This window comes from Siphateles boraxobius, unplaced genomic scaffold (genome assembly GCF_051911475.1).
Source record: "Siphateles boraxobius isolate OS27281-9 unplaced genomic scaffold, OSU_SipBor_1 9, whole genome shotgun sequence".
NCBI classification, from domain to species: Eukaryota; Metazoa; Chordata; class Actinopteri; order Cypriniformes; family Leuciscidae; genus Siphateles; species Siphateles boraxobius.
The window spans coordinates 8,224,324-8,239,304 of NW_027509219.1; the positions used below are offsets into that span (position 1 = coordinate 8,224,324).

The window sequence follows — 14,981 nt, forward strand, 5'->3', positions numbered from 1 at the left end:
TCAGTCTTTAATGTCTCATATAGGAGGGTATGGAGCTCATTCTCATGGAGGTAAAAACACCTCAGCTTTATTCAGAAGCTCAGACGAACCAAAAATGCAATTTAGTGCAGTTGCTCTATTATTGCAACCTACTTGTATAAAATGCATATAAATATCAGTTTTTACTCTGTATCGCTCAATAATATGTCTTAGTAAGGTGGTATTAAAATGCCTTGTTTTAGGATTAAAGCTCTGTAGTTCTTGAGGGCAAAACATATGATGCAATGCAATATAATGACGATTGAGAGATGTTCAAATAAGCCTTCCTCCAAATCTTGATGAACCATATTTGATACATGATTTTTCTAAAAAATGATGCATGGATAATAAAGTAAACCAATCAAATGTTCACCTTGAAACATTACCAACACTATTAAAGTTTTTCTTACATTTACATATCAAAATCAGTTAAGATTTCACAGCAGAAAGACACGTGATGTGTTTTTACAATTATTCTACAAGGCCTTTTACTTACAAAAAACTATAAACTATCAATCAGATAACAGGTTTTTAAGGAACGTTAATGTTGAACAAAAAACTATAAACTATCAATCAGATGATAAGTTTTTAAGGAACGTTAATGTTGAACATTTCAAGGTTTTAGAAATTTGCATAGGGTCGAATTCTCTTATTACTCTGTTTTTCACTTTTGTTTCCCTTCTTTGCTTATTACATAGCCCAGGGCGGTCTACTGTAAAGATGTTCTGGACATTGAGCAGTTCTCCACCGTTAAGGGTGTCAACCTGGACCAAACAGACAATGATTTCTACTCCAAGTTTGCCACTGGCAGCGTCTCCATCCCATGGCAAAATGAGGTATAAAGTTGTGCTAAAATCTTCTGCCAATGTAATGCCATATGGCAAAAAAAATAATAAAATAAATTCAGATAACACTATAATGAATCATTCAACCTGGCATCATCTTTAACATTTCATTTGGCACAGTAATGAACAAGAAAAAAATTAAAAGTTTGCTGACCCCTAGGTGTATAGCTGTTAATAATGTATATTAGCATGACTAGAAGGCTGTATTGACCAATCAGCATCCAGAACTATAATTATCCTTTATGGGAAGATGTTAGAAAATAAGGATGATTTGACCTTCTTATCATCATTTCTCTCTTTTTGTTTATCTGTATTTGTCCGTCTGTCTCTTGCGATTTCGTCTGGTTTCTGTCCTGCAGATGATCGAGACAGAGTGCTTCAGCGACCTTAATGTATTCGGGCCTCAGGGGACACGGCCCCCTGACCTGGATTGGAACCAGCCTCCTGAGCCTCCTCGCCGTAGCCTGCTGGACAGGATCTTTAGGAGACATGTGAGGATCCCCTCCACCTCCACCACAGAGGAACACCCCAGAGAACACAATAGTTAACTACAGACCAGGTCAAACACCCCATCAGGACACCACACGCTCACACACGTAGAGCAGAACAGCAACAATCACACTGAAGCATTGTACCCAGGGGCCAAAAATAACTTTGCCACATTAATTTAGAAAATGTAATGGGGGGTTTTCAGTCTCTACACAGGAATTCACATGATCAGTTTCACAAATTTACTTATTTGATTAATGTCCTAGAAAGTGTGAAGTTTTTTTTTTGTCTCTTCTTCATTATACAGTAAAATGTTTCTTTGTGGTATTTAAATCCGTACGTTTTTTTTTTCTCGGTTTAAATTAGATTTTTGGTTCTTATTTTCAGTTATTTTTCAAATTTCACTTAATTTCATACTGGCCATAAAGCTGTATCACACACACCCTTGTTTTGTTTTAGTGTGAGAAATACACTACAAGCACTACACAAAAAGTTTGGGATCATAAAGTGTTTGTTTTGTTTTTGAAAAAAATCTCTTTTTGCATTCTGCATATGTTATTACAATTTAAAGGAACAGTGTTCTATTTTAACTATTTAAAATGTCATTTATTCCTGTAATGGCAAAGCTGAATTACTCCAGACTTCTTTTGTTACATTATAAATGTCTTTACTGACACTTTTGATCAATTGAATGTGTCCTTTCTGAATGAAAGTATTTATTTCTTTAAAAATGGCTGACCCCAAACTTTTGAATGGTAGTGTAAGTGTTTTGTAAATAAACTACCAAATAACTAGGCGTCCTTAATAACTGATCACCTTTTATGGAAACAATGCATTGTTACTTTTGTATTGTATTTTCTTGCCCAAGATGCAAGTGATTCTCAAAACGACAGCTACACATGCAGAGATCTATGTTGTGAGGCAATACCCACATTCTGATATTTTGCCTACAAATAAACAAGCACAACTGAACTGAACTGAACTTAAGCACACTCATTTATTTTCATTCAGCACCCATTTCTGGAGAAAATTGAGAAGAGTTTTTCAATTGATTGAGGAAAAAATAACTACTGTAAAAAATTATTGTTGGTTTAACTTAAAGAAGTAAGTTACCTGGTTGCCTTAAAATTTTGAGTAAATGAAATTAATAAATTGAATTAATACAACAAAGAGATTGGTTTAATAAATAGAAACTCAAAATATTATGTTATCTGAGCCACATAAATTATCTAAGTTGATTTGACAAAAGATTAAAAGTTGTGATAACAAATCATGAGAATATTTTTTTACAGTGTAGTAATGTGCATTACCCCCAAAACTGCTGGTGAGTCTTACTTTTGGACCCTGAGTGTACATGTCTATATGTGAGATAGAATTTATAAATCATAACTAACATGAATTATTTTTATCTGTCATTTTCTCTCATCCTTCAGCATCCAGAGGTGACCATCGCTCAAAGCCGGGTCTCGTCTTCCAGCGTCAACTCTGTTGACTCCATGTCACACTCTGCCCCCTAGTGGACAGATCACTGCGGGACTGCAGGGGACAAAAGCAAGTGAGCGAAAGAGAGGAAAGAATAAGAGTGAGGAACTCCTCTTGCCCTTTAAAGACCAGTCGACAGAGCGTGGAAGAGTCCGTTTTCCTTGCCTTGGCCCACACTATCCATCCACGGCCCCGCCGAGAGGACAGGAGACAAAACAAAACTCCTGTGTAAAGACCTTTATTTATCCGTTTTGTGACAGAAAGGAGAACATTTATTCCTTCACCTCACGCTCCCTCAGGATTGCTGGAACATTAAAGAGCCACTGACAATGACAGAATATTAACTCATATTATTCAGGGGATTTTATTGACAAAGAGAGGCCTCCACAGGGAATGGGAAGGGGGCTTTTTAATTTTTCTTTTGCAAAGGAAAGCTAATATAGTTAACTTAAGAGACTTGCGCACAAACTCACAAACACACACACACTCTTGTTTCCTCTTCCATCACTCTTGTTCTACCTACCCACCCCTTTTATCTTTCCATCTACATGTAACACCTCCAATCTCAACCCAAAATCCATTGCCTTGCATACTCTCAGGCCAAAGATAGTGCTTATTACAGGAAGACTTGAGTGACGTTTTTTGAGTGTATTTGAGTGACGTTGCCATGTTTCGCTGCAGAGAGTGACGAAAGGCCTAAAAGCACAAGGAAATAGGAGCTTATTGGAGCTGTATATTCTTTCCTTCCTGTGTCATATACAAATTTTGTGATATCACTGATAAACAAACTCAACTTGGCAGCTTCCACCTATTCCATTCCACTCTAAAATCTCATCTGCTCCATTCGCCAGACACGGCGTGGTCTACAAACATAAGCTAGAAGTATCAGTTCTTTTGTGCATGAAGACCGTTGACCGTAGTGAAAGGCGGAGCCATCTCAGTGGGCGTGGCCTTTGGGTAGGTAGCTAATCACAGCACAACAAATCAGTCAGGGAGTTCTTCTCATTTCATCGGATTATTCATAAGCTTTACAGAATTCACCCGATTTACAGAAAATAAATAATAATACTTCAGCTTTTCAGAGGCAATTTGGCATTGAATCAGAGGATATTGCTGGACTCTTCAATCTGAGCTACTGTGAGATTTTGCTGATGTGGAAAAGTTTAAAAATGAGCTGAATTTGTATCACGGCAGCTCCAAAAGCGACTTGACCATCTAATAACACATCTACACAGTCAAGCATTTTCACCTTCTAGGACAACAAAACAGCTTTTTTTCCAGATTCGGTGTGTAAATATGCCTTCATTTAATCACATGTCAACCACTAATAGACTGAAACTGGCACTTCACTTCAGCCTTTACACACACACACACACACACACACACACACACACACACACACACACACACACACACACACACACACACACACACAATTACAGCAGACTAATGAAGTTTCATACCTCAGCAGCTGTTTTCTCACTTTATGCAGTCAGATACCAACTAGTAGAAAGACATTTCATTCATCTGCCCCAACTGTAAATGTACTCATTTAAAGTGTCCAGGATTTCAGTTGTATAGACATCATGGGAATCCAGAACACACACCCCTAAAAATACATTTATATCCCGTGCATAGAGAATACATGATAGTTTTGGAGTGTTCAAATGTTTTTTTTAAAAAATGTGATAATTTATAAGTAATCAAATGGAGCGACTCAAGAAGGAATAGAATATGAATCTCAACCTCATAATCTTGCATTTACAATACCATTCCAAGTTTTTTTTTTACACCTCAAAGTTCAATAGAGAATCTCAAGACAAATCAAGTGTATTAAAATTATGACTTGAAGCTATTTCACGCGTACGTATGCTAAGTGCCATGTAATTTACAATCATTAAACTGATGTGTGTTTACCAAATTATGTATCAGTTATGCCATTAATTTACAGTGCCAGAAATTTCCTCTTAAAAAAAATTTAAAAAAAAAATTTTTGCGAAAAAATGTATACTTAGTGTAGGTTCTAACATTTTAAACTTCTCATCTGAAGTGTGTGTAATAACTGGTTATTGCACTGTGTTATGACATGTTACATAAATTGCACTGCACACTGCATGGTCAATCAACAATTCATCGAGCGGGACCAATGTGTCTGTTAGAAGGTTAATGGTTTAGGGGTCTGATCTCTGTATACTAGTGCCATGCTGTTGTTCTCTGTGGCGAGACTTTATACGCCACATACTTGTGATGATTCATGGTCACTTTCAGGTGAAATTTAGAAAATTTTATGTTAATGCAGTTCTCCTATTTTAAAAATGTGTGGCCAATGTTGACAGTTTGTTTGGAAGTACTTAATTTACCATTACAGGGAATATTCTTCACTTTTGCCGCTTTGTTGCGTATCTAAATTGGGGAATCTTCTAACCACCGTTGGTTAATTGCTATAAAACTTGATTAACTTAATGCTCTGGAATCTGAGAGTCGTGTTACTGATTTTACAGGGAATTTGAAGCAGAATTTCCCCCAAGTATGCATTGATAAACTGCATATTATTTTTGTAATAGTTCATTAAGTGTTTCTAGCACTCTATATCATCAATAGGGACTGATTTAATCTGATATTAATGCTATATCAGCAAGTAAATGTTGATTTGGTCTATGGAAACATAAAGGAAAGGTTTGCCATTTTGTTTGTTTGCCATGTTGTTTTCAAAAGGCTTGTAAATTAAAGGCCTGGTGGTTTAAACTTTAAACTTATTGGTTTATATTTCTACAGTATCCTCTGAACTAATTTAACAGCTGTGAAGTTTAGAAAAAGGAACCTTTCCCAGACTAAGAGTTAATGCTTTGCTAGTTTGCTTATGTATACTTCATGTATATCCTCCATACGTACAACAGTGTGATGAATGAACTGGTGGTGACATATGTAATTGCTGCATAAAAGGGAACTTTGCCTTTAAAACAATGACCAAACTAAAAGGGAACTGAAGTGATATTTATTTGGCAAGTAAAAGCTGAAATTAGAGAAGGTTTTGAGGACATGGCCCCTTCTGGATTAATTTTTTGTATAGGTCATTCTGGAGATAGAAACCCCCAATGAAGTGCCTCCTTTTTAGTGGTCTAGTCCAGGTTAGTGCTCATGATACGGTTTGCACTTTGTGCGTCACTTCAGTCATTCACACAATGTAAACACACACACACACACGTTTTAAAGAAAGATGTTGTACTACGCTGACTGCATGTGAAGCCAAACCTGACAGAGTCCTTCTGAATAAAACCTGTGCTGGCCTGAACATAACTGTGTAGTTCTTTTAGAAACGTGAATGTGTTTGTATTATGATAACATAAGTGATTATCATGAGCTATAAATAAACGTAAAACTTTGAATAATAAATGGCAAGGAAAACTGAATTATTTTGATTTAAATGGTTTTACTTTTAAAAAAGACTGTCAATTTAACATTTTAGATAAATGAGATTATAGACAAATTACATTTAATGATTGTCATTAATTTATATAATTAATAGAAATATTGATAAAATATAAGTAACTTGAAAAAAAGGGTTACACTTTATTTTAAGTTGTCATTGTTACTATGTAATTATACATTTAAGTACTGAGTAATATTAATTAACTACAGTACATGTACTTACTATAGGGTTAGGGTAGGATTAGGATTTGGTTGATGGGTAGTTGCATGTTGTTATTATGCATAATTTACTGTTATTACTATGGTAAGTACATGTAACATGGACACTGTAAAATAAAGTGTTACCAAAAAAAGTCATATTGTGTAATTAATTCGATCAAAGTTTGTAATCCATTGACAGCTATGGTTTGCACCTGTTCCAGCGTCATTTCAACAGTCCATGGCTGTTCCATACCTCCTGATTAGAAGTTTGTCTGATAAAGGTTAAGGCTTAAAGTATAAATTACTCTGAGGGACACAAGGTTGTGGGTTAAGGTGCTTTCACTCATAAAGACACTTTTCCCCCACAATATATTTCTTCAATGTTCTTGAACAAGTTGATTTTACGTCAAACTGAAAACCACAAGTCATTAAACAAATATTTTCATAGAACTAGGAAAGTTTCCATTGCCGTTGAGTCCAAGGCTGCCAGATCGGCCTTTTTATTGTTGTCAGTGATGGAGAATTGATTCGTTGCAGCTTTGATATGGGTTTGTGTTGCACAGCGTGTAATAAGATGTAACCTGTTTTGGCAGAATACACCCCAGCTTACATCTTGGGTATTATTGAAAGTTATAATTAGTCATATTAAAAGTACACACAAGTTGTCACCCAGGTTTATTTTTGGAAAAGCCACTAATTAGGCCTACTTTCTTTTTTGGGGGGATGCTGTCATTTTATTTGACCCCTTGGAGTTAGGATGATGGTGATTTTGAACATTTTTGGCTGATTATTTGTCATTATAAACTTGTCCTCCTGAACTAATGCTGTAATGGAACCAGGACTCAGGAGAGCAAGTCGTGCGTGACATTTTGAGAGTTTCCGGCTTATACAGTATGCTAAAATATGTCTGTAGATAAGTAACACTGTTTGTTATGACTTAAAAAAAGATAGACACCATAAGTGTACAAACCAGTGTTCTGTGTGGGTAGTCTTCAGGCACTGGCTGTTATCTGTAACAACGTGTTTATAGTGGTAACAGATAGGCCGTCGTGTTCACTGCACATCCTTGACACACAGGGTCACCCCCGTGCTTTGAGTGATGGTGCTGTTTTATCTGCGAGGTGACGAGAACGCAGCCTTGTCTGACGGGGCTATAAAGGGAGCGAAGCAGGCAGCTGTTCCTCAGATTCCACTTCTAACTCACCGTGCCCACATTTCAAGTGTAGTCATTCATTCATCGGTTAAGAAAATTTTTATAATGTTGCCTGCAACGGTCAAACTGTGTGCTGGCATTTCCTACAGGCATGTGAGAAACATGACAGGTAAGAAGCTGTTTCATCTATCCAGGTTTTCTGAAATATTTTTTATAATATGCTAGTATTTATTCAAGTTTATATATATATATATATTTTTTTTTTCTTTCACAATCAGGTTTGAGGAAGAATGCAATGATCGCAATCCATCATGAGCTGAAAAAGCTTTCTGGACCTGGACCTAGTGCTTGGATTAACCACGTCCGAAGAAGGAGCTCACTTCTCAGTAAGATAACTTCCTCACAACTTGAACATTAATATTACAGAAATATGGATGCTGTAGACTCCAATAGCTAATAATATTAGCCAACTAAATTCTTAAAATGATTTACTCAGGTATTGTCCTGTTTAATTGTCTGTTCAGTATACTGTATATATCATTTAAGCAATATTACAGGAGCAGTGTGCTGTTGTTTTGAATATTAGGGAGTCTGATATTGCTTTTGTACAAAAAATATATAAACAAAAAGTTATTGGTGAGTAACTTTCAATTTAGACAGCATTTGCAAATATTAATCTATTTTTCCTTCAGTCACTAAAATAGTTATGAACAAAGCCACAGCAGAATTGTGCATCACACAGTAATCGTATCGTTTTAAATGAATCAGCATTTCTTACTCATAAAGACAACCACTAGTTTTGTTCTTAAACAAATTAGTATATTTTAATGAATTGGTTTAGTGAATATAAAGACATAAAGACAAACCCTGAATCTGAAATCTTATATTTCCCGTTATAGTACAGTAGGTGATTTTTTTTTCACCCGGATGACCTAATACTTCTGGCAAGATTATGAAGTGTTTATCTGATGGACACTTTACTATCCCATGAGGCCACGCAGTAGATGTGAATTGCAAAGAAGCAACTCAATGGATGTCATAGGTCACATGACAATGACAACATGGTGGATGTACAATACTATGTCTGGATTTCATTCATACTACAACCCTTAAGAATGTACTTTTTTAACAGTGGTTACGGTGGTACTTTTTTAAAGGTCTTTATAAAATGTAATACCTACTCGGTGAATTCAAGTAAATTGGGACTCTTTTTGCTATTGAGATGACTGGGAAAATTATCCCAATTCACTTAAATTTCCCCCTATGTGATTTCGGACACTGATGATGATTCAGTGATTCAGTGTTTGTAACAAATTGGTTGAGTGAATGATTAAATGACTCATTCATAATGACACGATAATGAGTCTCTGCATCACAATATTACGACTTCCCATATTGTAGGCGAAAAATAGTATTTGACAGTATGAGTCATGTGTTCGGATTAAACCTACTACTGCCAACGGGATTCCGAAATGCACAAGTGATGGACTCTTAATATCAGTTAGTCACTTATTTGATTCTTAAATAATTCAGTGTTTTTGAATGAATGATTCAGTAACCTATAAAGACAGTCACTGCCACCTACTGGCATAACAATGTAATTTGCAGAAGGGGTGAATCAAAATTCTCCACCATTTTCACAGAAATACACATTTTCTTCATAAATCTAGTATGTATTTGTTGTTTCTTTACGGAGATGATCATGTTTATGAGTGTGTTTCTTTGCACAGGTAGTCGGATTGCAGAAGAGACGTACAGTGAAGCTGAGCAGTGCTATGTGCAGCAGGGACAGGAAGCTCTGCAGAAGTCTATCAGCATCCTCAGTGACCAGGACGGCTGGCAAACTGAGATTGAGAATGTAATAATAATAATCATCATATTTCATCATTCATTCTGATGAGGCCATGTATAGATGCCTTTTATGCATGCATCTTTTATTATACAGTTATATACAGCACTTTGGTGTCCAAGGCCTTTAGAGCTGAAAACCTTTAATTTTTTTGCTCATATATATACTGTAATAATAATAATTAAAACTGTGTTTTTTATGTGGGTTTTTCTCTCCCAGGTCAACGGAGATAAGGTGATGAGTAAAGTATTACCAGACATTGGGAAGATTTTTAAGTTGGAAGTGATGCTTGAACAGCAAACAGATGACCTTTATGAGGAGCTGGTGGATAACATGGAACAAATGGGGGAGTGGAACCCCAATGTCAAACAAGTCAAGGTGTGTAGAAATAGCAGTCTACTGACTGCTAGATTCGTATCCTGCAGGTCTGTGGGCATTTTTAGTCACTGCACTATGAAGGACTGCCTATCTTCTCATATCTTACTCACAGGCCTCCATCACAATGTAACAAAACATACAGCTACTGTTGCTTAGAGATATTTGGTATTCAATACAGTTTTGGTCCCTCTCAGATTCTTCAGAAGATCGGTCAGGATACTATGATCACACATGAGGTTTCAGGTGAAACACCTGGAAATGTGGTTGGCCCACGAGATTTTGTAAGTGTCCGCTGTGCCAAGCGCAGGGGATCTACATGCTTCCTGGCCGGAATGTCCACTCAGCACCCTGGAATGCCTGAGAAGAAAGGGTTTGTAAGGTAAGTGAAAATTTGAACCACACCCCCTACTACCCAGCAAAAAATAAAAATTCAAACCTCTTGCAATGTATTAAATTAATTCTTATTTTCTAAGGGCTGAGAATGGACCCACCTGTATTGTGATGCGACCAAGTGCAGATGATCCCAATAAGACAAAGTTTACCTGGTTGCTCAGTTTAGACCTTAAGGTAAGTCAATTGCCCTCTCAGTTAAAAGGTGAAGTGAAGTATGCAATTTATTGGATGTTAAATACCCTACTTTCTCGTATTCCAGATTAATATTGCTCTGTTTTTGACTCAACCAATAGCATGTGTTTAAGGTGGCAACCAATAGGGGGAGTTTACCTTTGAAGCAGCTGTGAATTTAAATGATTATTGATAGTTAATGCTTTAAAGGGCCTTTTATAAGGAAGATCTACAAAAGTGAAGTCACCCTCAATGTAGTATCACTCGTTGCTTCCAAATAAGCTTAATAAGTGTTCTAATGTATGGTTTGTCCTGTTCTCCAGGGATGGATCCCGAAAACTGTCATCAACCGGGTACTTTCGCAAACCCAGGTGGATTTCGCAAATCACCTCAGACACAGAATGGCATCCAGTGGTAGTGTGGACGCAGCCATTGCCTGCTGATATCCACATTTATACCCTAAAAACATAGATGTCACAACAAAAGCAGATTATTTTCAGGGTCAAGCTCCTCCCACCCAAAGCTGTCACACCCATTCCAGCCTACACTTGTGGGCCTAAACATTTCACACAAATACAGAAGTTAAATTGTCTATTGAAGCAATATCTTTCTTCAATTCTTTCTTCAAGCCACACAATTTAAAATATTTTCACATTGCATGCACAGAGCTATAATAAATAAAACATTTATGCTGTAGGTTACTGGGTCATTGGAGGTTTAGTAAGTTTCGATTTCAACCTGGTAAACTCTGTTCACTTCCTCCGTCACCTCCATTTTGTGGCTTTAACTTCCTTTTATTGACTCACATATTTCTGCAGAACACCACTGACTATCAATGTATGGGTTTATTAGTTCATGTTTTATCACTGTTTGTGTAAAAAAAGTATTTATTTTAAGTTAATATTATTATTGCATCACCCTGGAAAAGGATGTCTGCTAAATGAATATGTAATAAACCTATTAAAATGACAAACTACAATATCAGTCTTTTTTGTTCACGGTTGTATCACAAGAGGAGCAAAAATTATGACTGAAGCCTCATTTTGCAGACTGAGTAAGGAAATACAGGAAATAGCTTCATCAACATACTTTGGCAAGCCACTCAGTTACATAAACAACATTTTGAGTCAGTTATGCCCATTAGCCTCTCAGTGATGTTCAAGCAAATTGCCCCCGGAAAGGGAATGTGACTCGTATTACAGCCAGAATATTCAGTCCATAAAAATGTCTTGTCGTCTGGACTGAATTAGCATGAGCTTGCCAAAGCAAGGAGGTGTTTGGTCATTCACATGTGTTTTAGGAACTTCTCGGCTCCTTGAAGGTCTGTTTGAGCCAACATTGCACAAAGCAGGAAATGAGGTCAACACTGATGTCCTGGCCAAAGGCAGGCCACATTTGTCTCTCTTATGTTTTTATTTTTTTCCGATGCAGTTGGCCATTTCTGATTATATTAAATCAATTTCAAAGCAAAAGTTGTGTAAATGACCCTTCTGCATTCACGGTGTTTGGAGATTTCTGAAAGACACATGTTGAATATGTTGTTTGTGTTATGCCTATGTGTTTTTTTTATATGCTTTGAGACAAACCATGTACAAATTCATCGGTCAACACTATTGCTGAGTATTTTCTCCTTAAAACTGCAGTGAACCAAAGACAGTCTAAAAAATGGGGTATGAAATCGTTTCTGATGTCACAAACTACCATGTAACCAATCACATCACCATGTGATCATCAAGGAGTGGAGTGAGTGGAGGCGGGGCCAATTTGTATATTCATAGAACCATGTATGCTAAATGAGGCAAGGGTGTAGAGTTACATTCAAGCTATTTTAAGTCATTAAGAAATTTTTTTCAAAGAAAACTCTTAAATATGTAATTTTGGTAATCAAAGATGAGTTTTAAGGGATAAAATATTTGATGGGGACTTTAAATAGGTAAGTTATTATTAGTATTAGTTATCCAGGTGTGATCAGAACACTTTTGGTTACACTAACACCCTTATGATCTTAGACATTTTACAAGCTCAGTTTGTTCTTTGTATAGTTAAATCCATTTGATCTCATTTGCCATCATAATGTAACTGTACAGTAATCAAGAAAAGATATATATCCAAATAGGATTCAGAAATTAAACCTTAAAAGGATGAGCAGTTGGAACAGAAAGAGTGTCAAAACCCAAAACGATTCATGCAAATTTTATTTCGACTTAAAAGTCATTTATGAGTCTGGCTTCATTACTGCTGGTACTGATAAATGGGTAGTTGTCTGAACATTTTATTTTTTAATTTTGTTTAAAACAAGTTTGGACGCACTTTCTTCTTTATTACTAATTTCCACATTTAAAGGAAGTTCACTTTTTCAAAATTCTGTCATCATTTATTCACCCTCAAGTTGTTTCAAACCTGTATGAATTTCTTTCTTCTGCTGAACACAATGGAAGATATATTACCTCACTTTCCTGCAGAGATTTCTTCCAACCCTGACCATGCCTAGCATGGCTCCGCCCTCCTACGTACTTCCCCTCAATTTTCATTTTCCTTCAGTACTAGGTCTGGGATTGTGCTGTAGTCTTTGGTTTTCTCCGATCAATTTTTTACCGGGCCAATCAGCGAACAGAGGGAGTGGCTGAGAACGATGACGTTTATGTTGTGCGTTATTTTGAGCTGAAGTTCAGTAATGGCAGCAGAGAAAGATGCGAGCGAAGTAATTCGGTCCGTTGTGGCAACGCTGCCGAATATCAAGAAGTTAAAGCCGGAGCAAGAACAATCTTTGTTTAGTTTTGTTGGTGACAATGATGTTGTATGAGCATCGTGTGTGCATGACATATGTCACGACCAAACGTTAGTGATTGGTTATGGCAGATCCAGAGTGACTCTGGGCAGATCCAATAGTTTTAGACTTCAATAGAGTACCCGCCTACAAGGAAGTTAACGCTTGTCAATGGAGCGGTGCCAGACTCTATGTACAAATGAAATGTACGAGAGTCTGGTGGGACCAGGCTAGACCATGCCTGCTTTCAGGTTATCCTGAAGACCTTGATTAGCTTGTTTAGGTGTGTTTTATTAGTGTTGGAGCTAAGCTCTGCAGGAAAGTGGATCTTGATGGCCAAAGTGGCTAACCCCTGTTACAGAGCTAGACATGGATCTAATAAACTTGGGTACGACATGTAGGTAGACTGAAAAGTGCTGAAAGTAGTTTTAGCACCATGTCGCATTGATCAATACGCCCTTTCATGGTATGTTTATTGGCTAGACAGTAGACTAGCCAATGAATGAGGAATTGTCCATGATTTGTTTTCTGTAAAATATTTTGTGGCATGCTATATAAACTCGCCAAAGGTGTTGTTAATTAACTTAAAATGTTATGTAAGGTATAAAGGTTTACTTGTGATAAGAATGTAGAAAATGGATTATAAATATGCACTTGAACATATGACAAATATATAAATGTCCTTCTTTGTTGTACTACGGTAATGTCCTAGAAATTAAATGACATGCATAGGTGTACTGGAATTGTATGGCATATGTATGGCACCTTGATGGAAGAAAATGTAGAATGCCTGCGCCTTCTTCGCCGTAACCAGATGAGCCTGCAGAGGAACAGCGAGTCAGTGCTTGATCCAGCATGCTCTCCCGCCAGTGATCTCTAAGCCAGCTGTCGTGTTGCTTGCCCTGCGCTCTCCGGCGTATCCTTTTTTCACAGCTAACTCATTGTAAAAGAGCAGCAGTGACGATTCAAATGCCGCACCACAACTGTGGCAAATGCAGAGCCCCTCTGCATGATGAGGACACTCACAGTGAGTGCGTCGCCTGCCTGGGCAAGGGTGCTCAGTGGGCAAGCTGAGTCCAGCTGCTCTCTATGCGAGAGTATGCCATTCTCCTATCTGCGCCTACGGACTCCAGGACTTGCGCTCTCCCGTTTCCTTTTCCTTCCGAGTCTCGGCGTAAAAAACGGTGGAGTCAGAGGGCTCAGTATACAGAGTATACAGAGACTTGTGAGCTCACGCCGGCTCAGACCCCACGTGCCCTCACAATCTCCACAGAGAGATGTCTCGCCTGTGATGACAGCCATCGGCACTGATCCTCAACAAACTCGTCCCCATAGGCGCGTGATGACTCATCCAGATGAACTGCATAATATAATGTTCTGATCCAATCTGACTTCTGACCTGTAATGCAGCTTGAATCATAATCATACATTGTCAAACATTCATTTGTTGGCCAGTGGAGAACTGTCCTAGCCTGGCAAGCCAGACCTATCAAGATGTTAGGTCTGGGAACTCACAATTGGCATACCTCAATCCGAGGGGCGGGATAAACAGTTGTCTTTCAAATTCCCTCTGCACGCAATAGGACAGCGTTACAACCAACCAGAGCAACGGACGGCTGTGGCTGAGTGAGTCCCATGCGTTTTTCCACCAGCGGAGCAAGTTGATAGGCCTATATTAAACCTTTGCCGTATCCGGTCGTCAAAACTCCGAACACATCTTCCTTTTTTTAAGAATGACTTAAGTGACGTTCACTTAACTCCAAGTCATCCAGAGTCATCCAGATTCGAAAGACCGCTGTTCGCCAG

The 14,981-nt window shown here is 37.7% G+C and overlaps 2 protein-coding genes across 4 annotated transcripts in view; both read left to right on the plus strand.

The window, feature by feature from the left end:
- Positions 1–6,126, plus strand: part of grk5l (G protein-coupled receptor kinase 5 like) — an 87,772-nt gene extending 81,646 nt beyond the window's left edge. For 2 of the 3 annotated variants that reach the window (XM_077223559.1, XM_077223561.1), the window contains exons 14-16: positions 717–854; positions 1,223–1,354; positions 2,786–6,126. In XM_077223559.1, the coding sequence (XP_077079674.1) occupies positions 717–854; positions 1,223–1,354; positions 2,786–2,869 (354 nt within the window). In that variant the 3' untranslated portion in view covers positions 2,870–6,126. Of the gene's footprint in view, positions 1–716; positions 855–1,222; positions 1,423–2,785 lie in introns of all 3 variants that reach the window. The other variant, XM_077223560.1, reaches the window with a different exon arrangement.
- A 1,481-nt stretch (positions 6,127–7,607) lies between these two features.
- On the plus strand, positions 7,608–11,307 carry star (steroidogenic acute regulatory protein). Its single transcript, XM_077224114.1, has 7 exons — positions 7,608–7,786; positions 7,896–8,003; positions 9,348–9,475; positions 9,686–9,844; positions 10,039–10,223; positions 10,318–10,411; positions 10,732–11,307. The coding sequence occupies exons 1-7, from the start codon at positions 7,723–7,725 to the stop codon at positions 10,849–10,851; spliced, it is 858 nt and encodes a 285-aa protein (XP_077080229.1). The 5' UTR covers positions 7,608–7,722; the 3' UTR covers positions 10,852–11,307.
- Positions 11,308–14,981: the final 3,674 nt, after the last annotated feature.